The sequence below is a fragment of the Argentina silus genome (assembly GCF_951799395.1).
Source record: "Argentina silus genome assembly, chromosome: 12".
Lineage (NCBI taxonomy): Eukaryota > Metazoa > Chordata > Actinopteri > Argentiniformes > Argentinidae > Argentina > Argentina silus.
The window spans coordinates 21,922,513-21,943,013 of record NC_139666.1 but is presented as its reverse complement, the minus strand read 5'-3'; the positions used below and the strand labels follow the sequence as shown (position 1 = coordinate 21,943,013).

The 20,501-nt window shown below is 48.4% G+C and overlaps 2 protein-coding genes across 4 annotated transcripts in view; one reads left to right on the top strand and one right to left on the bottom strand.

The window, feature by feature from the left end:
- Window positions 1-17,507, top strand: part of LOC310813272 (mitogen-activated protein kinase kinase kinase kinase 4-like) — a 65,924-nt gene extending 48,417 nt beyond the window's left edge. For all 3 annotated transcript variants that reach the window (XM_083682138.1, XM_083682139.1, XM_083682137.1), the window contains 16 exons: window positions 2,497-2,775; window positions 4,214-4,305; window positions 4,829-5,055; window positions 5,478-5,575; window positions 6,433-6,611; window positions 6,770-6,878; window positions 7,670-8,092; window positions 9,365-9,482; window positions 9,911-10,078; window positions 10,337-10,480; window positions 11,657-11,791; window positions 13,185-13,285; window positions 13,487-13,636; window positions 13,876-14,035; window positions 14,322-14,461; window positions 16,003-17,507. In XM_083682138.1, the coding sequence (XP_083538264.1) occupies window positions 2,497-2,775; window positions 4,214-4,305; window positions 4,829-5,055; window positions 5,478-5,575; window positions 6,433-6,611; window positions 6,770-6,878; window positions 7,670-8,092; window positions 9,365-9,482; window positions 9,911-10,078; window positions 10,337-10,480; window positions 11,657-11,791; window positions 13,185-13,285; window positions 13,487-13,636; window positions 13,876-14,035; window positions 14,322-14,461; window positions 16,003-16,086 (2,607 nt within the window). In that variant the 3' untranslated portion in view covers window positions 16,087-17,507. The remainder of the gene's footprint in view (window positions 1-2,496; window positions 2,776-4,213; window positions 4,306-4,828; window positions 5,056-5,477; window positions 5,576-6,432; window positions 6,612-6,769; window positions 6,879-7,669; window positions 8,093-9,364; window positions 9,483-9,910; window positions 10,079-10,336; window positions 10,481-11,656; window positions 11,792-13,184; window positions 13,286-13,486; window positions 13,637-13,875; window positions 14,036-14,321; window positions 14,462-16,002) is intronic.
- The window catches only part of arhgap20 (Rho GTPase activating protein 20), a 243,720-nt gene that overhangs the window by 60,371 nt on the left and 162,848 nt on the right, over window positions 1-20,501 (bottom strand). The gene's annotated exons all lie outside the window — the stretch shown is intronic.

The following is a 20,501-nucleotide window of genomic DNA, read 5'->3' as shown; positions in this document are numbered from 1 at the left end:
AGGTCCGATTGAACCGCTCACAAAGGCCGTCCGTGGCCGGGTGGTAAACACTGGTTCGAATCGCCTTGATGTTCAGCAAGCCATACAGTTCCTTGAGGGTGCGTGACATAAAATTAGTGCCCTGATCGGTGAGAATCTCTTTCGGGATTCCCACGCGGGAGATGACTTGAAACAATGCTTGCGCTACACTCCTGGCAGAGGTATTGCGCAGAGGTATTGCCTCGGGGTATCGGGTGGCGTAATCTATCAAGACCAACACAAATCGATAACCCTGTGTGCTCCGTTCAAATGGCCCGATAATATCCATCGCAATGCGGTCGAACGGGTTCTCGACCAATGGTAAGGGCCGCAAGGGGGCCCGTGGGATGGCCGGGGGATTTACTAACTGACATTCCCGACAGGATGCGCACCACCTACGCACCTCTGCCCGAATCCCCGGCCAATAAAATCGAGCCATTATACGGTGCAGTGTTTTGTCATACCCTAGATGGCCCGCCATGGGGTTGAAATGAGCCGCCTGGAAGACCATTTCGCGGCGGCTGCGGGGAACCAGCAACTGGGTTACTTCCTCCTGACTATGTGAGTCACGACTTACTCGATATAACCTGTCGCTGATAATCGCAAAATAGGGGTGGGCGCGCACTGTGTCTGGCCGTATCAAAGTACCATCAATTGCTATCACTTGGTCAAAGGCTGATCTGAGGGTCTCGTCACGAGACTGCTCGAGGGGGAAGTCGCCTAGCAGCGGATAGTTCGGCGAGGAAGTCTCGGGGTGAGGCGCCCCCGCCGGCTCCGGCTCCCCGGCAGTGTCGCGAGGCGCCGCCTCGGCACAGAGCACATTACACGCCACACACCTCCCTAGCTGTCGTGCACGCATCCCGGTAGCCCTCTTTACCGCTTGAGGAAACCCCTCCCAATCCACACCTAGAATCAGGGGATGCGTGAGGCGTGGGCTAACCGCCGCCTGTACTCTATGGGTTTTCCCCTCAAAATGAATTTCGATAGCGACCACCGGATATTCGTGAATGTCCCCATGCACACACCTCACCCGCACCCTCGATGCCTTCCACAATGCCCCCGGCCGAACCAGGCGCTCCTGGATCATGGACTGCATGCAGCCCGAATCCAAGAATGCCTGGTGCGTATCATGTTGTATCCTTACCGGAATACGATACGCCGCTCCTGGTCCGGGGGGAGGGCCCGGTATGTCGCCGATGCGGACGACCCGTCCCACGTCCATCGCCCGACACTCGGCCTGCACGTGGCCCGGCCGTCCGCACCGCCAACACACCCCCCCTGTCGCTCGAGGTGCTCCCTGTGGGGCCGGGGTCGGTTCCGGATAGGCGCGCCCCTGCCATCTCGTCCTCGGGGCTGGCGCCGGCCTCTCTCCTTCTGCTCCCCCGGCTCCTCCTGGGCGTTGCCCCCCCCCCCCTTGCCGCGGGGCCGGGGTTGGTCGTTGTGGCCCCCGCGGTGGGAGGGAGAGATGGTCCTCGGCCTGTTCGACGGCGGTCTGGAGGTCCTGGGGGCGGTGGTACTGGACCTTGGGGGGACCTGGTGCCGCTCCGGTCCCCGGCGCCGGCCCGCCGACCCTGGTGAAGTCCTGAAGGAGGGCACTGTCCGTGCTCCTCGCCGCCGTTAGTTCCTCCAGCGTCGTCTGCTGGGTCTGCTGCAGGGCCGTCTGCCGCTCGAGGACAAGCGCTATCCTCGCCATCGCCGCTGCCAACGCCTCCATTCTGCCTTCCCTCTGTGTCCCAGGTTGGGCGCCAATGTAACAAAGTCCGTTGTACACAGAGGCAGACGCAGCGTTACGGTAAGGGAATCTCTCCCGTTTATTCATATAGTTCTGGTAACAATGTCCTTTTGGCTTTCCAGCCTCCTCAATGATAACTCGGCGACTTTGCCGTCGTCTCTTTCTCTCTCTCTCTCGTTCGCCGTTCCCAGCTCACCTCGCCTCTCCACTGGGCAGGTTGCCTAGGATTCAAAAGCTTCTCAAACAGCCTAATCCGCTCTCGTTCGCCGTTCCCAGCTCACCTCGCCTCCCTCCTGAAATGGCAGAAGCGCACACATCTTAAACATTTGCCGGCGAGACTTAATTCGCAGCAGGTGTGCAACAAAAGTCTCGCCGACACAACCCCGGCCACGGTCCTGTAGCTCCCTCTACAGGCCGAACGCTGCATGTCCCCCCACAGGTGATTAGTCGTGTAATTAACGATGTCTTTCTGCCTGAGGGACTCTTGAGAGCCTGTCTGATAGGAACGACAGACATCATAGAAGTTGTCATGGTCACAGATCACACCATGATGTACTGTCGCTCGTGCTTTGTGTTATCACCTCAAAGAGCGTTTGTGTGTGTGTGTGTGTGTGTGTGTGTGTGTGTGTGACGTCACATGCATGCTTGTGTCTGTGCATGTCAGCTCATACTATATGCCCTCCCTCCTCCCTCCCCCCCTCTGACCCCCCCCCCCCCCCCCAAATCTGTTTTCTCCCCCCTGGAAGGTGCGGTCCCATGTGGCGTCTCTAAAGAGCAGCAGTGCTGCCCCCTCCCCCTCCGCCCCCCCGCGCCCCCCCTCCTTCAGCGAGCCCCCCCTTCCTAGCTTTGCACACCTCCACCTGCGCTCCCTGGACCCCAACCACCACCCTGCACCTTCTTCATCATCACCATCATCATCATCACCATCAGCATCATCCTCGCCCGCACGCACTGACCCGCAGCCACACCCCCAGGCTAGGCCCACGCCCCCGCAGACGACCCCCGCAGACGAAGCCCCGCCCAGGGTAAGGACAGACCCTGCCCTCCCTGGTCTAGACTGGTGGTGGTGGTAGTAGTGTCTAGATGACCATGTTGGAAAGGACAACGTTGTTTATAGTGATAGTAGTAACTAGATGGCCACGCAGGAAGGACAACATGGACTAGATGTTGTTGTCTTAACGGTTTCTGTTGTTGTCAGAGTCGATCTAAGTGACCTCTTCATAACCCAGATGAGAGGGAGAGAAAGAGAGAGAGAGATACAGAGAGTGAGAGATACAGAGAGTGAGAGAGAGATTAACTAGATGTTGTTGTCATTACTGTTTCTATTGTTGTCAGAGTCGATCAGTCTGACAGTCGAGTGATCTCTTCATAACCCAGAAGAGAGAGAGAGAGACAGAGAGACAGAGAGACAGACAGAGGAAGAGAGAGAGACAAAGACAGAGAGAGAGAGAGAGAGAGACAAAGAGAAAGAGAGAGGGAGAGAGAGACACACAGAGGTTTCAGTGAGAGATGAACTCATACTACTGTATGAAAACATTCAACATTTTCTCTCAGTTCCACCTCCTATGTCTCTCCTCTCTGAGGAGGAGGTTGTCCAGTTCAGACATCCAGTCACACTCAGGTGTATAAATAGCTGCTCCTGCTGCTCAGCATTTTTAAAGAGCTATTTCTCCTCCTAAAAAATAGGACATGGGCAATGTTAGGAACATATAGGATACTCAAGGCTGTGGCTACATCCAGGGTAGGATGGACACAGGGGATGTTAGGAACTTTCTGTAAGGACAATCTATATTATAGGGGCAGTTTGAATACACTAATGTTGACTATAAAAATGGAGGCCAAATGTTGTGTTTCTGAACCCGTATGTAATATGTATTCCACACATTTGGTGTTGTAGGATTGATGTTGTTTCCTGATCTGGCCTCTCCTCTTCCTGTGTCTAGACAGTCCTCCACCACCCCTTTGTTGACGTCTCAAATCATGCATCTTGTGAATATCCGCTGGCCATTCCGTTCTAGAATCTTCTGTTCTGCACAGCATGGCTTTGCTGTCCTGTTTCCCTTCCCAACCTACTGTACCCATGTGACCTGAAAGAGAGACGTTACTGTATTTTGCAGGCTAAACACATTCTATGACCTACATTTGTAGGTCATTGTAGGTCCTACAACAAGCCTGTCCATTAGAACTCAACGGTGCCCCCTGGTGGTGTTTTTTCCCGAGATGAAATACCTCAAATAAAACGTGAAAACGCCAGTTGGACACGCTGCTGGTTTTAAAGGAATGTTGTCATCCTGCCTCTGGCTGTGTGTCATACCTAACCCTCTCTCCTGACTGAATGGGTACAGCGTGACGTTGTTGGGACGTTGTAGAGTCATTATGGGGTGGGGGGTACAGCACTCCGAGAGAGTGTGTGTTTGTGTGTGTCGTTAGAGTGTGTGTGAGCGGGTCTTGTCTCTGTGGAAGGTTCCGGTCAGGACTACGTCCAGATCTCCAGTGTTGTCACGCAGGGACTCTCCTCACCATGGCAACCAAATGCCTAACAGGAACGCCACCAGGTACTTATCTGTTCACCTGTTTATCTATATATATATCTCTCTCCCCCCCCCCTCTCTCTCTCTTCTCCCTCCCCTCTCTCTCTCTCTCTTCTCCCTCCCCCCCCTCTCTCTTCTCCCTCCCCCTCTCTCTCTCCCTCCCTATTATCTTTCTCTCTTCTCTGCACTCATCCCACCATTATTCCCCACTCCACACCCCCCCCCTCCTCTCTGTGTTCTGTACTGTTCAATCTCTCCACAGTGTGTGTGTGTGTGTGTGTGTGTGTGTGTGTGTGTGTGTGTGTGTGTGTGTGTGTGTGTGTGTGTGTGTGTGTGTGTGTGTTCCCTGTAGAGCTAGCCATGTTCAGTATGGAGTATTGTGTGGGAGGGTTTATGTAATAGCACTTATTGTCTAACCCTGTAATACAGATCCTCGTCCCCTAAGTGTGTGTGTGTCTGTGCGTGCGTGCGTGTGTGTGTGTGTGTGTCTGTGCGTGCGTGTGTGTGCACCATAATAACCCTCCCCCCCCTCTCTCTCTCCCTACAGTGCAGCGGAGCCTCGTCTGCTGTGGGAGCGGGTAGAGAAGCTGACCCCTCGGCCTGGCAGTGCCAGCCACAGTGCCACTGGTGGTACTGGGAGTACTGGTGGTAGTGGGGGCAGTGGTGGTAGTGGGGGCAGTGGTGGTACTGGGGGCAGCAGCTCCTCTGGGTCCAGTAACTCCAGCTCCCAGCCCAGTTCACACACTGGCTCTGGGGAGAGATTCAGGCCCCGCTGTGAGTCTACATGCACATGCACACACACACACACACACCCCACATATGCACACACACACACACACACACACGCACACACACAGACACACACTAGCAACTACACACACACACACACACACACACATTAGTAACTATTAGGAACGCCTAGCTAACTCAGCTGTATATGAATACATGGGGGCCTAGCCAGCTCTCATATGAACACATGAACACCTAGCCAACTCTATGTGACATATGAAAACATGAACACCTAGTTAGCTCTATGCTACATATGAACACCTAGCTAACTGAGCTCTATCTGAACACGTGAGGGCCTAGCTAACTCTCATATGAACACATGAACACCTAGCTAACTCTGATATGAACACATGAACACCAAGCCAACTCTCCTATACTGACCAGTCTACCCCTACTGTCCCCCTCAGCCTCATCCAAGTCTGAGGGCTCTCCCCTCCAACGCCCAGAGCATGCTGGGAAAAAACCTGAGGAGAGGAAGGACGTGGTCAGAGCTAGCCGACCGGCGGTGAGACACGCCCCCGTGAACTAGTGCACTAGAAACTAGTACACTAACTAGTGTAGATCTAGACCAAAGCACGTCAGTGGTGTTAGCTACAGTTGTTCCTACTTGTTCTTATTCTAGGACTTCAGAAAGTGGGTTGATTGGATTTCTTGAGTAGGAATGATGATTTTTGGGTCTGACACAGTTTTTTGTGTCTTCTTTTTGTGTGTGTGTGTGTGTGTGTTCGAATATGGATGGTTGCCGCTGGGTTTCATTATTCTAATCTGCTCGTATGAATCTCAATAGGGTGACGTGGTAAGGCCTTTGTGATATCGACTGTTTGTATCTCGACTTATCTCATTGGCTGAAAGGGAACTAACGGCTTGCTTTCTCCCGATTGGTCTGTGGGCCTGTGTGGCCCTCCTCCTCATGCTCTCCTCTGCTCTTACTCTAACCACGGTATTTCTTCTCCTCTTTCATATCCTCTTCTCTTTCTTTGCTATGGGTTATTATTCTCTCGTTCATATTTGCAGCCTCCCACGTTCTCGTGCCTTCTAACACTCTGGTCATGTGATATGGAACTCTCACTAACTCCTCCCCCCTAGCCTGTGGACATATTGGCAGCGCTATGTGACATCGTCATCATCTCTTCTCTCATCCTATTGGCTTTGCTACTCACTGGCCGGCTTCTCATTGGCTTGTGCACCTGTATGACCTCACCTTCTCTCTAGCAGCTTCCTGTTTCCTGTTTCCTGCATCTAACCCCCCGCAAAACCACCCGGAAAAGAGAGAGAATAAAAAAAAGAGAGAGAGAGAGAGAGAGCGAGACTGAGAGAGAGAGAGTTTGATCAGAGTTTGAACCCTGACCTTTGACCCCCTAGGACCTGACTGCCCTGGCCAAGGAGCTGCGTGCGGTGGAGGATGTACGACCCCCCCACAAGGTCACCGACTACTCCTCCTCCAGCGAAGAGTCGGGGACCACTGATGAAGACGATGACGAAGAGGTGGATCAGGAGGGAGGGGAGGAGTCCACCTCAGGACCAGAGGATTCCCGTGCTGTGTACGTACCAGAGTGTTTGACCTATGTATATTCCAGTATCTCATCTCCCAATGTTTGCTTTGGTTTTGACCATGCAATAGGCAGCCATTTATCCCTCTCCCTCTTTCCCTCTCTCCATCTCCCCCCTCTCTCCCTCCCTCCATCCCTCTCTCCTCCAGCTCGTCCAGGCTGAGTAACGGAGAGACAGAGTCGGTGAAGACCATGATCGTTCACGATGAGGGAGAGGGCGACGCCGGGAACAAAGATGGAACCCTGGTCGTCAGACAGGTAACAACCAATGAACAGCAGGCTCACAGGAAGAGGAGGGGTCAACCACCTCTCTAAGACACACACACACACACACACACACACACACACACACACACACACACACACACACACACACACACACACACACTGTGGTATTTTATTCATTCACTCAATCATTCCCTATTGTTTTACCACTGTGTTTGATATTGTGTTTGTTTACTATGTTTTGTTATGTTATGTTATTGTTTACTTCACATGTAGTTCACGAGGCTAGCCGTTAGCCTAGCCCCTGCTCCAGTCTACTGTGGTAGACCAGCAGTAGAATTGAAATCATAAAATATCTCCCTTAGAAATATTAAGACAGCCCTGTCTTAATATTAAGACAGCCCTGACACCACAGTGATTTCAGGAAATATGATTTTCAAACCCCTTGATTTTGCTCATTGTTATGATTGTAGGGTCTGTTATTGACAAGTTCTTGTGATTTAACCCCACAACAGCTTGTATCTCCTCAAGGCTAATAGCCTTAGAAGTAGACTAGCCTCGGTCCACTAGTTCTCTCCTTTAACGTTAACCAATAGCGTCCTTCCTCAACACTAGCCAATAACGTTCCTCCTCACGATAGCCAATAGCGTCCCTCCTTAGCACTGACCGATAGCGTTCCTTCTCACACTAGCCAATAGCGTCCCTCCTCAACACTAGCCAATAGCGTCCCCCCTTAGCACTAGCCAATAGCGTCCCTCCTCCTCCACCTGAAGAAGACCACGCCCCCAGACCCACAGTGTGCCCATGTTCTTACTTCCATCCAGAGCTCAGGTGGTGACAGCATCAAAAAGCACCCAGTCCCCAGCCCCGGGCAAGGCCCTGTCACAGGCTTCACCCCCAGCCCCAGCCATGGCCAAGGCCCTGCTATAGGGTTTAGCCCCAGCCACGGGCATGGGCCAGCTCTCCTGATCCCAGGCCTGAGCCCCATCTCTGGGCTCGGCCACCCCGGGTACCCCCCTGGCCACCCTGGGTCTCACCACCTCCTCCACCAGGAGAGGAACGGCTTTGCGGGCCGCATCCACCTCCTCCCTGATCTGATCCAACAGAGCCAGCACTCGACCCCCTCCTCCTCCACCACCTCCTCCCCCTCCTCCTCCAGCCTGGCCAGCCCCACCTCCATGTCCTCCATGTCCTCCATGTCCCCCCAGAGTCCCCTGGTCCTGGACACGCTCAGCATGCTCCTGGAGGTACGTCTCATCCAGGGGAGGCTGCTGGAGGTAGACATTGGAGGACAGGCTCATTGTAATGAATGGAATGAGGAATGGCATCAAACATTCCGTTCCATGCATTACAAAGAGCTCGTCCTCCGGTGTTTACCGCCACTGGTCTGATCCCCATCGCATATGGGAACTATATCTCTAGTCAACTTCCACTTCTAAAGAGCCCTGGGCTTGGGTGTTGGTTGGTTAGAGCGCCCTCTTCTGGTTGCCTCTGGTGGTGGTCTCTCTCTCTGGCCACCTCTGCTCTTGTCTCTCTCTTCCTCTCTCTGCTCAATGATGGCAGCTTTTTAGTAGAGGTAGGTGGAGGTGGTGGTCACTTTTTGCTTCTAAAGTGCATTTTTTTTAAAGAAAGAGGACAAAGCATCACAGCCTGATAGAGTTCATTGAGGGTATCTCCCACAGTTAAAGTGAACTATTTTATAAACCTTTTTTTTCTCAAGACCTTTTTCTTAAGTTTAAGTAGAATGGAGTGTATTTTTTTCCCTTTTGACATCATTTCTCATGTATGAAGCTATATTAGGGCTGCGCTGCTGGCTAACATGTCCTTGGGGACTCCTCGCTGCTGTTCCCAGACCCCCCCCCCCCCCCAGACCCATTATCTTTACAATGGTTAGCCATTTTCAGATTATGGCTTTAAAATCGTTCCCCAGAGAATATTTTCACATAAAATATGTGACCGCAATGTAGTCTACCTCAGGATATAAACACTGGCAAAGTATTTCCCCACGGAGGATAGACATTCCTCAAGATTCAGGTTGTGCCTCCATTTTTATTATTTCCTGAACATTCCATATTTTTTCCCCCCGCCACCATATCCAGTACCTCTTGTTTTTTGCCTCATCAATTTTCCTATCTTTTGTGTTTTTTTTCCCTACACTGAAATACCTACTATGTCTGCATGCTCCTTTCATTTGCCTCAGTTTCTTATTAAGATGTTGTGTTTGTATATATGTATATATATATATATATGTGTGTGTGTGTGTGTGTATATATATATTTTTGTTTTGTAGTTTTTGAAATATGTGCTGAATGTTGGGTTATGTAGTTTCACTGTCAATTGTGTAGTCTTGCTCAGCATGAGCTGAGCAGGTAAATCAATGACATGAGGCCTATGTCTCCTTTTCATTGTTGTTCTATAGGGTGTAGGGCCTAGGGGGCATTTTGGGATTAGGCCCAGTTCTGTGGTAAAGTCCAGTGTATGTGTCTGACTGTGTTGTTCTATAACCTCTGCCTCTCTAGAGCCAGTCTGCCAGCAACACCATGCAGAAACACAAGTCCTCCTCCTCCTTCACTCCCTTCATCGATCCACGCCTCCTCCAGGTCTCTCCATCCCAGGGCAGCGCCCTCAACAACATGGGTAAGTCCCTCCCACTGAGTTTGCAGCCCACTGATTGGACAACCAGTCTACTCTGGACTATCAAATTGGTCCTCTCTATCTTCAATCATATAAATCAACCTGGTTGGTATAAGATTGTAGAATGTCATGACAAGGTCCGTCTCTTTCTACACAATGTCATAATTGTCTTCTCTTAATTCAAGAATCTTATCCAAATCAACTTACATTTCCAAATAATAATAATTTTTATAAATTTATATATTTTTTATTTATTTTTTATAATAAAATATAAATATAATAAATATGGCAATACAAATAATTTGGATAAACAAGCAGTTCCTTTAAAGGGAACTTTTGTCCAACTTTTTGGGCTAAACAGCCAAACACCCCTCCCAACCATATGTCTGTTAATATGACCCCTAGCTGACCTCTGACCTCTGCCCCTCCAGGTTATGGTAACGATGCCAGGTTGGCGGAGGCCCTGAGGGCGGACGCATCTCGTAAGGGCTCTGTGGTCAACGTGAACCCTGTTAACACACGCCCACAGAGCGACACCCCAGAGATCCGCAAGTACAAGAAGAGGTTCAACTCTGAGATCCTGTGTGCCGCGCTCTGGGGTGAGGCTATTCCTGATTCTGGTTGTTCCGGTGGCTATACAGGGTTCTTGCTGCCCGCTTGAATGTGAAATGTCATAATATCCGTGTTATCAGTCTCATCCTCCAGGTGGCAGCAAACGAGATGTAGAAACTCAATGTTAAACCCGATGTAAAACTCAATGTGTGATACAAGTTTATCTATGGCTGTGTGTCTGGGTATGTGTTTGACATCCTCCATGTCTCCCCCCCTCCCCCTCCCCCTCCCCTCCGACCCCCCAGGAGTGAACCTGCTGGTGGGGACAGAGAGTGGTCTGATGCTACTGGACCGGAGCGGTCAGGGGAAGGTCTACCCCCTCATCAGCCGGAGACGCTTCTTACAGATGGACGTACTGGAGGGACTCAACGTCCTGGTCACTATATCAGGTACACACACACACACACGTGCATAGACACACAAACACACTTCCATACACATACATAGGAATTCACATACACACACACCCACACACACACACACACACACACACACACACACACACACACAAACACAGCCATATCAGAAAATACAGTTTCCTATAGTATTCTTCAGTGTATACATTTTGTACAGACCATAGCATGTGCTTATTTTCACTTCTCTGTTCCAGTTTGAGAAGCTAGTTCACTCTCAGATTGGAGTTATGCATGCTCAGACTGAGAGTGTGTGAGTGTGTGTACGTGTGTGTGCGTGTGCATGTGTGTGTGTGTGTGTGTGTGTGTGTGTGTGTTTCTACTTCCCCCTTTCCTGTGGTCACATTCACTTAACACCAACACGCATGCTAACAGACACACACACACACACACACACACACACACACACACACACACACACACACACACACACACACACTGGTCTGTCCGTCTGTCTGTCTGTCGTCAGGCAGTGTGTCATTGATGTCACAACAAGTCGTTCGACCAGAGAGGAAGTTGGGTAAACTGCAATTCAGTGAGTGGGGACGTCATATTATGTAAAATATGTCCACTGACACACGGTAAAGCTTTCCATGATGGAAGCACCGACACACACACACACACACACACACACACACACACACACACACACACACACGCGTATGCATAATGCCCATACATCATGGAAATATTGTGCAAATATTGCAATGTTGGTTTTCAGTAACCACTTTCTTTGTGCCACAGAAAACAGATCCTACATACGCTCTTTTATCATGTTTATGTTTCGACGTGTCGTCATCCAGTACAGAGTGACACACAGCTGTTTTGTATGCCAAGCCTTTATCAGTGGAATGTGATCTCTTCATGTATACGGTTTGAGTATGACTGGCCATTGGCCTGCTGTTTATCTTTCAGTTTGACCTACATTCAGAGTCTCAAACTTCCATTCTGTTGCAACCTATAAGTGAGGCTGGTGGAGGTAGAAACTGAGCCCGTCCTCTGATTTCTACCTCCACCAGCCTCCCCTGGTTGCAACACGCTGTAGAATAGAACATATCGTCTTTGTGCCATAATGAAAAGAAAGCTATGAGGTTGTGTAAGAGGTATGTACTACCTGTCCAGACCTTTGACCTTTCCCCCCCTGACCTCCAGGCAAGAAGAACAAGCTGCGTGTGTACTACCTGTCCTGGCTGCGGAACAAGATCCTTCACAATGACCCCGAGGTGGAGAAGAAGCAGGGATGGACCACTGTAGGGGATCTGGAGGGGGCCGTGCACTACAAAGTTGGTATGTCCCATTCTCACTAGAGGGGGCCGTGCACTACAAAGTTGGTGCGTTCCATTCTCACTGGAGTGTACCGTGCACTACAAAGTTGATACGTTCCATTCTCACTGGAGTGGACCGTGCACTACAAAGTTGGTACGTTCCATTCTCACTGTGAAACAAAAAGTCCCCAGTTTTGTAATAAAGTTTACAACAACCTCCAGGAAGAGAGGATAGCAGAATGTTCTGTCCATCACGCTCCGTCACCCTGGATACCTGGAAACCCCGCCTACTAGTCAGAGCTGTCAGGCACTTCCTATCTGCGTGTTATAGACATGGTGTTTCTCACAGGAATGTTTTTAAACTAGAAATTCATAACTCTCTTTGGAAAGTACATGTTTAGAAATTGTTTCAAAATGTGCGCACCACGAAAGAATCATCACAATGCCCACTAAATGCCACGTCCCAGTTCTGCCAGTCACGTCTCTGACTCAGAGCCAAAGCATTTGTGTCAGTCGTCTAATAATGATGATGTAGGTCAGCTAATGATAATGCTGTGTATCTGGGCAGAATATCATTTCATACTAACAATAGTATCTGGGCCAAAACAATATGGTTGGAACTTCATTAAGAGTTATGTACATTTACATTTACATTTATAGCATTTAGCAGACGCCTTTATCCAAAGCGACTTACAACAAATACATTTGTTTAAGTAAGTGAATCATCTATCCAACAGTCATCATAAGACAAAGTAATCAATGCTCACACCAGGGGCCATTGGCAGTCGTAATTATTTTTTTTAAAATAATTATTTATTAACAGGAGAGAATTTGTACATGGGGGAAGTGGGGGTGAAGAGGTCTCAAGGGTTGGGATTAGGGTTAGTACAGGGGGGGTAGTGGGGGTGAAGAGGTCTTTAGGAAGGACTGTTGTATGTAGATGCTTCGGTCTACTATGAAGCTAAAGGAACATTTACACACAATAACATCTCTAATTTCAATTATATCCTATCCTATTATATTATATCCTGTCCTGTCCTGTCCTGTCCTGTCCTGTCCTGTCCTTCCTACCCTATCCTATTCTATTCTATTCTATTCTATTCTATTCTATTCTATTATATCCAATTCTATCCTATCATATTCTATTATATTATATCCTGTCCTGTCCTGTCCTATCCCATCATATTATATTATATCCTATTCTATTCTATTCTATTCTATTCTATTCTATTCTATTCTATTCTATTCTATTATATTATATCCAATTCTATCCTATCATATTCTATTCTATTCTATCTTTATCCGACTGTATCCTATCCTATCCTATCCTATTAGATTATATTCTATTCTGTTGGCCCTGCTATTTTCTGTTATGATACTGCTCTCCTCACGTGTCCCTGTTATATCCTTCCCAGTGAAATACGAGAGGATCAAATTCTTGGTTCTGGCCCTGAAGAACTCAGTGGAGGTGTATGCCTGGGCACCCAAGCCCTACCACAAGTTCATGGCCTTCAAGGTGAGTCTGAAGGGAGAGCTGGGACCACCATGCTCATGGCAGTGATGTCATCATTCAACCTTATTCTGCTTTGTACTGTTGGTGATTATGTGACTCACATACCTTAACCTCTGCTCAACTCTTCTCTCTCTCTCTCTTCTCTCTCTTCTCTCTCTTCTCTCTCTTCTCTCTCTCGCTCTCCCCCCCCTCCCCCTCTCCTAGTCGTTTGGTGACCTGGTCCACAAGCCCCTGCTGGTTGACCTGACGGTGGAGGAGGGTCAAAGGTTGAAGGTCATCTATGGCTCCTGCTCAGGCTTCCATGCCGTCGACGTGGACTCAGGAGCGGTCTACGACATCTACCTGCCCACGCACGTAAGAAGCACACTCATTTGAAGCACACTCATTTGAAGCATACTCATTTGAAGCATACTCATTTGAAGCACACTCACGCATCCCCGCTGCCTGCCACCCAATTCAACACAGTGTACCAAAATGTTGAATGAATTAAGACTAAATGAAAGGTGAATTGATCTAGTAATGATCATATATAGATCTACAGTTATTTTCTCCTCCCCTGATGTTAATCTCTCTCTCTCTCTCCCCCCCCTCAGATCACAAACAGTATCCAGTCCCATGCCATCATCATCCTGCCCAACACAGACGGCATAGAGCTGCTGGTGTGTTACGAGGATGAGGGGGTCTATGTCAACACTTACGGACGCATCACCAAAGACGTGGTCCTTCAGTGGGGGGAGATGCCCACCTCAGTGGGTAAGGACTATGACACATAGCATACATACACACACACAGGTTGTAGACAGACAGACAGACAGACAGACAGACAGACACACACACACACACACACACACACACACACACAGGGCGTAGACAGACACACACACACACATACAGGCGTATACAGAGAGACACACACACACACACACACACACACACACACACACACAGCTCATAAGGATTCATAGTCTGCGCACTTAGATCCTGTACATCATGAATTTGAATAAGACATGTTAAGTGAGTTACTCCTCCCTCTCCCCAGCCTACATCCGGTCCAACCAGATCATGGGCTGGGGGGAGAAGGCCATAGAGATCCGCTCAGTAGAGACTGGACACCTGGACGGAGTCTTCATGCACAAGAGGGCTCAGAGACTCAAGTTCCTGTGTGAGAGGAACGACAAGGTGAGACACACACACCTAGATGCGCAAGCACACACACCTGCACGCATACCTGCACACATACATACACAGCTACACGCATACCTACACGCATACATGCACGCACATACACATACAGTACACACACACCTCCACCCATACACACACTCACACACACACACACACAGCTTGCACATACACATTCAGTACACACACACCTCCACCCATACACACACTCACACACACACACACACACACACACACACACAGCTTGCCTATATGCTGTATAGGCTAAACTAACTCTGGGCCTCTCAGAGCTCCGCCTCCTGTTAGTCAGTGACAAACGGCTCATATCGTGTCGCAGCTCTGCAGGACCCCATTCATCACGTCCATCGATCTGCCTGCCAACAATAGTGCTCCTAGCCCATTAAGACACAGGGGTATTTTTAGACAGGCAGCAATTAAGCTAAAGTGGACATCAAAGCTAGTTTCAGATCTTTTTTTTGGCTCGTTGAGGATGGTTAGCACAAAGCAGAAGCTTGCTAGCAGTGGGGGAAGTAGCTGGCTAGCATGGTTTAGCTAGCGTCGCTGTTCCCGGCGTGGTTCCCCCAGTCTCTAGGGCTTTCTCAGACGGATGTAAGCATACCTACTTATGGGAAAGATGTGTGGACAGTTTACTTGAGGTTGTTGATATGAAGTGGTACATAGTCAGGAAATATAAAATTTCTTGGAATTAGACCCTTTTACTGTTTATACTGTCAGACTGACTACCAACCTGTCCTCCAGGGCTTTACATAGTGAGGAAAGACACAGGAATCAGTCACGTGTGTGACTGTCACAATGATATTACCTTTGGGGGTTTGTATGAAGTGTCGTCCGAGAATGCTAACTATTTCTTGGAATTAGAACCGGTTAGTGTGAGTGGGTCAGAGTGGGTTAGTGTGGGACAGAGTGGGTTAGTGTGGGTCAGAGTGGGTTAGTGTGAGTGGGTCAGAGTGGGTTAGTGTGGGTGGGTTAGTGTGAGTGGGTTAGTGTGGGTCAGAGTGGGTTAGTGTGAGTGGATCAGAGTGGGTTAGTGTGGGTGAGTTAGTGTGAGTGGATCAGAGTGGGTTAGTGTGAGTGGGTCAGAGTGGGTTAGTGTGGGACAGAGTGGGTTAGTGTGGGTCAGAGTGGGTTAGTGTGAGTGGGTCAGAGTGGGTTAGTGTGAGTGGGTTAGTGTGGGTCAGAGTGGGTTAGTGTGAGTGGGTCAGAGTGGGTTAGTGTGAGTGGATCAGAGTGGGTTAGTGTGGGTGAGTTAGTGTGAGTGGATCAGAGTGGGTTAGTGTGAGTGGGTCAGAGTGGGTTAGTGTCAGTGGATCAGAGTGGGTTAGTGTGAGTGGATCAGAGTGGGTTAGTGTCAGTGGATCAGAGTGGGTTAGTGTGAGTGGATCAGAGTGGGTTAGTGTGAGTGGGTCAGAGTGGGTTAGTGTGAGTGGATCAGAGTGGGTTAGTGTCAGTGGATCAGAGTGGGTTAGTGTGAGTGGATCATGACTGTGTCTGATTCTCCCCCCTCCCCCCTCCCCCAGGTGTTCTTTGCATCGGTGCGGTCCGGAGGATCCAGCCAGGTGTACTTCATGACCCTGGGACGCACCAACCTGCTCAGCTGGTAGAGGCCACGCCCCCCTCGCCACACCGGAACCAATCGCCTTCAAACGTTTTTTCAGCGACGCCAACGGACAAAAACGCCAATCACCTCCGACTACAACTGCTTCACCCCCGGAGCCTCCTGCTATACTGGCCTCCACCCGCATTACTCCTGGTTTACTCCTGGTTTACTCCTGGTCTGCTCCAGCTATACTGGGGGGGAGGGGGGGTCAGACACACACCACACCACGCCTTGTGGTGAAGCCAGGCCAGATATGAGAATTGTACAAAAATTTAATTAATTGATGAAAAAAAAAGAAGAGAGAGAGAGAGAGAGGGAAAAAAAAGAAAATGTGAAAAAGCCAGGGGGAGCAGTTTGTTGCCCTTCCCCGATCTTGGTGCTCATCATCCGATTGTGAACGCGACGCGACCACGACGCAACGGGTGTCGCCGCCATGACGACGCGTGACCTCCGTTGATATTCCTTGTCTTTGAACTGTGCTGCAGGCTCATGGCGACTAGCTACTACTACTCTTTGCACCCCCCCCCCCCTTCCCCCTGCCCCCCTTTTCACGCCCGAGGGAGGGGGGGCAGGGGGCAGAGCCTACAGTATTAATGCTACAGTAGTGTATGTAAATGTATTTCTGTTGGGTCCAATGACTGCTGACAGCAGACAGGAGGTTGAAACTGTCGGTCAGTGAGGGGGCGGGGATAAGGGAGCCAGGGAGCCAATGATTCTAGGCTCGGTGCTGTCATGATGACAGTGAGTGGGAGGGGTCTAGGAGTTTTACCGTAAGTCTGGTAGTACCTGGACAGAACCAACAGGTGTTCGTTAACAGGTGTGTAGGCCAGGTGTGTGTCTTTTAGAACAGGTGTGTGTGTGTGTCAAGACAGATGTTAATTAAGAGGGATCAAAGAGAGAGGTTTTTAACCAGATGGACTTCAGAATAGTATTTTTTGAATTATTATTATTATTATAATTATTATTATTATTCCCTAAAAAAGTGTACATGTAACTATGTGAAGTTGACCATGTCTTTTACCTTGTTTTTAAAGAGTATACATACACACTTAGTCCACAGTCTGCTTGCTTTATACTCCTACAACCCACACCCCACAGAGAAGGGAGGGAGGGAGGGAGGGAGGGCGTGGTGTGGGTCAGGATCCAACATACGATATCTATGTATAATAAAAGTTCATTTAATCTCATGGTTAGTGTCAGTGGTCATGTCTGCTGCTCTCTGGGTCAAACATCAGAAATCTCCGGCTGGGACGGTCAGCGAGGGACAGTATCTATAGTCCTGCTGTGAATAGACAGATGAATAGAACTGATATAATAGACAGAACAAGGAGGAGAGGAAGTAGGGGTTGGTAGGATGTATGTGTTGTCGATGGGCCAAGAGGCAGGAGAGGAGGGGTAGAGTCAGTGGATTGGAGAAGAACGGTTGATGGGTCTTTATGTTATATATATATATATATATATATATATATATATATATATATATATATATATATATATATATATATTTCAGCTTTTTGTTTTTCCATTTGTATCTTTTTTTATGAATGCAATGAAAGTGTCATGAATGTCGGAAGTACTGAATATGTACAGTGTGGTGCAGGGGAGGCTGGTGGAGGTAGAAGTCGGAGGATAGGCTCATTGTAATGCATGGAATGGAATGAGGAACGGTATCAAACACGATGCATGGATTGGAATGAGGAACAGTATCTCAATCACGTGTTTGACACCATTCCTCATTCCATCCCATGCATTACAATGAGCCCGTCCTCCGATTTCTACCCCCACCAGCCTCCCCTGCTATGGTGGTCCGAGGCATGAGACTTCCTCTTGATGTTGTTGTTCCTCATCACCAGTGATCGATTTCAATGTTCAATTTCAAGTTATAACACGAAAAACGAGGGAGCCTGTAAAGTAAAGAAAGATGTAGATGTTTTTCCTCTCCAAGTCTGTACCGTTTCGTTTCTCAGACGTTTATCAGTTGTGACTGTCTCTTCACAAACTCAGTGTTTTAAAAGACCAGCAGAGCTGGAGAGAGCACCGCACTGAGAGGATGCCTAGCCTCACCAGCCAGACTCTTGCACAGCGTTGCTATGAGTCTGACTGAGTAAGACTACATGTTGCCAGACCAGGCTTGTGGGGTTTGTAGTCTCACAGCAGCCTCAAAGACATGACCAACAGGGCTCAGAGACTTTAGTGTTTAACTATAAATCAGATTATTTGGGCTAAGATCTGAGCCCAGTATGTCTCTGGTCCGAACCAGACTTCTGGGTCTCTGTAGGTCACAGCTGGCCCTGCTTGTTTCATCTTCTCAATGGGAGGCAGCACAGAGGTACAACACAAAACAATGTTTTTCCTGTAGAATAAACTGCAGACTGTGTTCCTGGACACCAAGTATGGGTGATCCATCCCTCACCGCGACTCTGAACAGAGTGAAGACGCAATCCCACTTTGGGCAGGAATTGTTTTGTTTTTTTCCGCCATTGAGGAAGTCTGTACAGATATGTGAAAAAACTTGACAATAAACTGCAATATCCCCGGGAGGCCCCTTCATCTCCAGTATATGAAACAGCCTTCTATGAGCCTGGAAACAACAACAACAACAACAACAACAACAGCAACAACAACAACAACAACAACAACAACAACAGAGCCCATCTCCTGAAGAGGATTTGACCTGGGTTTCCCTGGGAACACAGCGACTGTGTTTTAAAGGTGATGGATTACAACTACTTCACTCTAAGGGTGAAATAAAGGCTCGTCAAAGTCTGCCCTCGACTATGACCCTTCTTTTTGCCATACCCCAGTGTGGGTCAACGATGATCTCCGTTGGGTCTCAGACCCCACCAGTCATGTATAGATAGGCCTTCAGTGTGTAGAGCTGTCAAAAGGGTACTGCTAAACAGAGTTGTTTTCACGAGCCAACTTTTCTTGTATATGGAAAACCTGTTTAAAAAGTGGACCCCAATGCTGTGTTGTCTGTTGGAGGTCTCTATGTGTTCAATAACCCCCTAGTACTGCCCCAGTCAGTCCGTCTCGATGCATCAAGGCCTTTCTGAGGGAAAACAGTGACTTTTATTCAGATTATGATTCAATATTGATATTCTTATTAATGGAAAAAAAAAAAACAGACAATTATTTTCTTTGCAATCTGAAAAGCTAGTCGCTTGCTGACTTCACTTTTGTAGACAAAAAAAAAAGGTGCCAAGAGCTGGCAATGTTGAAAGTGTAAACATTGTTATTAAATGAAACCACTATGTTGGAAGTATGTTTTTTTTTTATTTTATTTTTAATCTCACTTGAAGCATTGTGTATTCTTTAAGTTTTAGACTTAGTTAAGATGCTGAACAATATAGTTTCCGTTGTTTCTGTAAGTTAATGTACTCGAGTGTCTAATATAATAACGCTCACCTTAGGTGAAGAAAACGTTTACAGAAGCAATTTTGTTACACTAATGTGCATCATGATGTTTATGTTTGAATCGCATCTTTTTGTTTCAGTTTTTCCGCTTTTTTAGCTCGTTTTGTATTGAACATTATGTTCTCCCATTACAAATAATCAACAACTCACACGACAACACATAATAAACACATGCGATGTTCCATTTCTCCTGATAATCACACAACTCTGCCCTAACGTTGTGGCAGCGTTGTGTTATAACGTTGTGATAACGTTGTAGTGACGTTGTAGTGAGGTTCCCTGCAGGCTTGGATGTCAGTCAGTAAGGTGACATGTTTTTCTCCAGTGTGTCGGCCATGCTACTCTAACCTATGTCCTCTCTGTGCGGCAGCAACCCCTGTATTCTCCTGAAGGTCTCTTTTATTTGAATAAACTCTAAAAGTAATTTAAAGAGTGTTCTGTCTCTTCAGCATCTTTCTGACTGACTGAATTATTGGTGTGTGTGTGTGTGTGTGTGTGTGTGTGTGTGTGTGTGTGTGTGTGTGTGTGTGTGTGTTTGAATTTGTGTTCGTGTGGATATAACATTTCCATCAAAATGCTTCGCCTGAAATTCAGATTATCCTCACTTTCATACCTGCAGAAATGTGATCATTGAATCATTGCTCTGACCTCCGTTGTTACACAGAAACAAGAACATGTCACAGACCAGCCCAGCGAGACGAGCCTCCTGACAAGACCGCTGTGGTCTAGGAGGCTTGTCGTCGCTGGGCTGATCAGGTTCACGACACTGTGTGGCTTCTCTCTGTAGCTATGTTATTAGTGTTGTGTAACAGCCCCGTGTGCGGGCGGGTGTTTGCTGAGGTCGTGGTGTGCCGAGCGTGTAGGTGTTTCAGATACAGCCTGGCTGGTGTGTGGGCGTCGCGCAGACCCAGTGAAAAGGAGAAGTCACAGAAATGTAATTTCTTTTTTATTTTACTTAACCGTTAACCGTTCAGAGCTTATGTAAGGTGGTGTGACCTGATT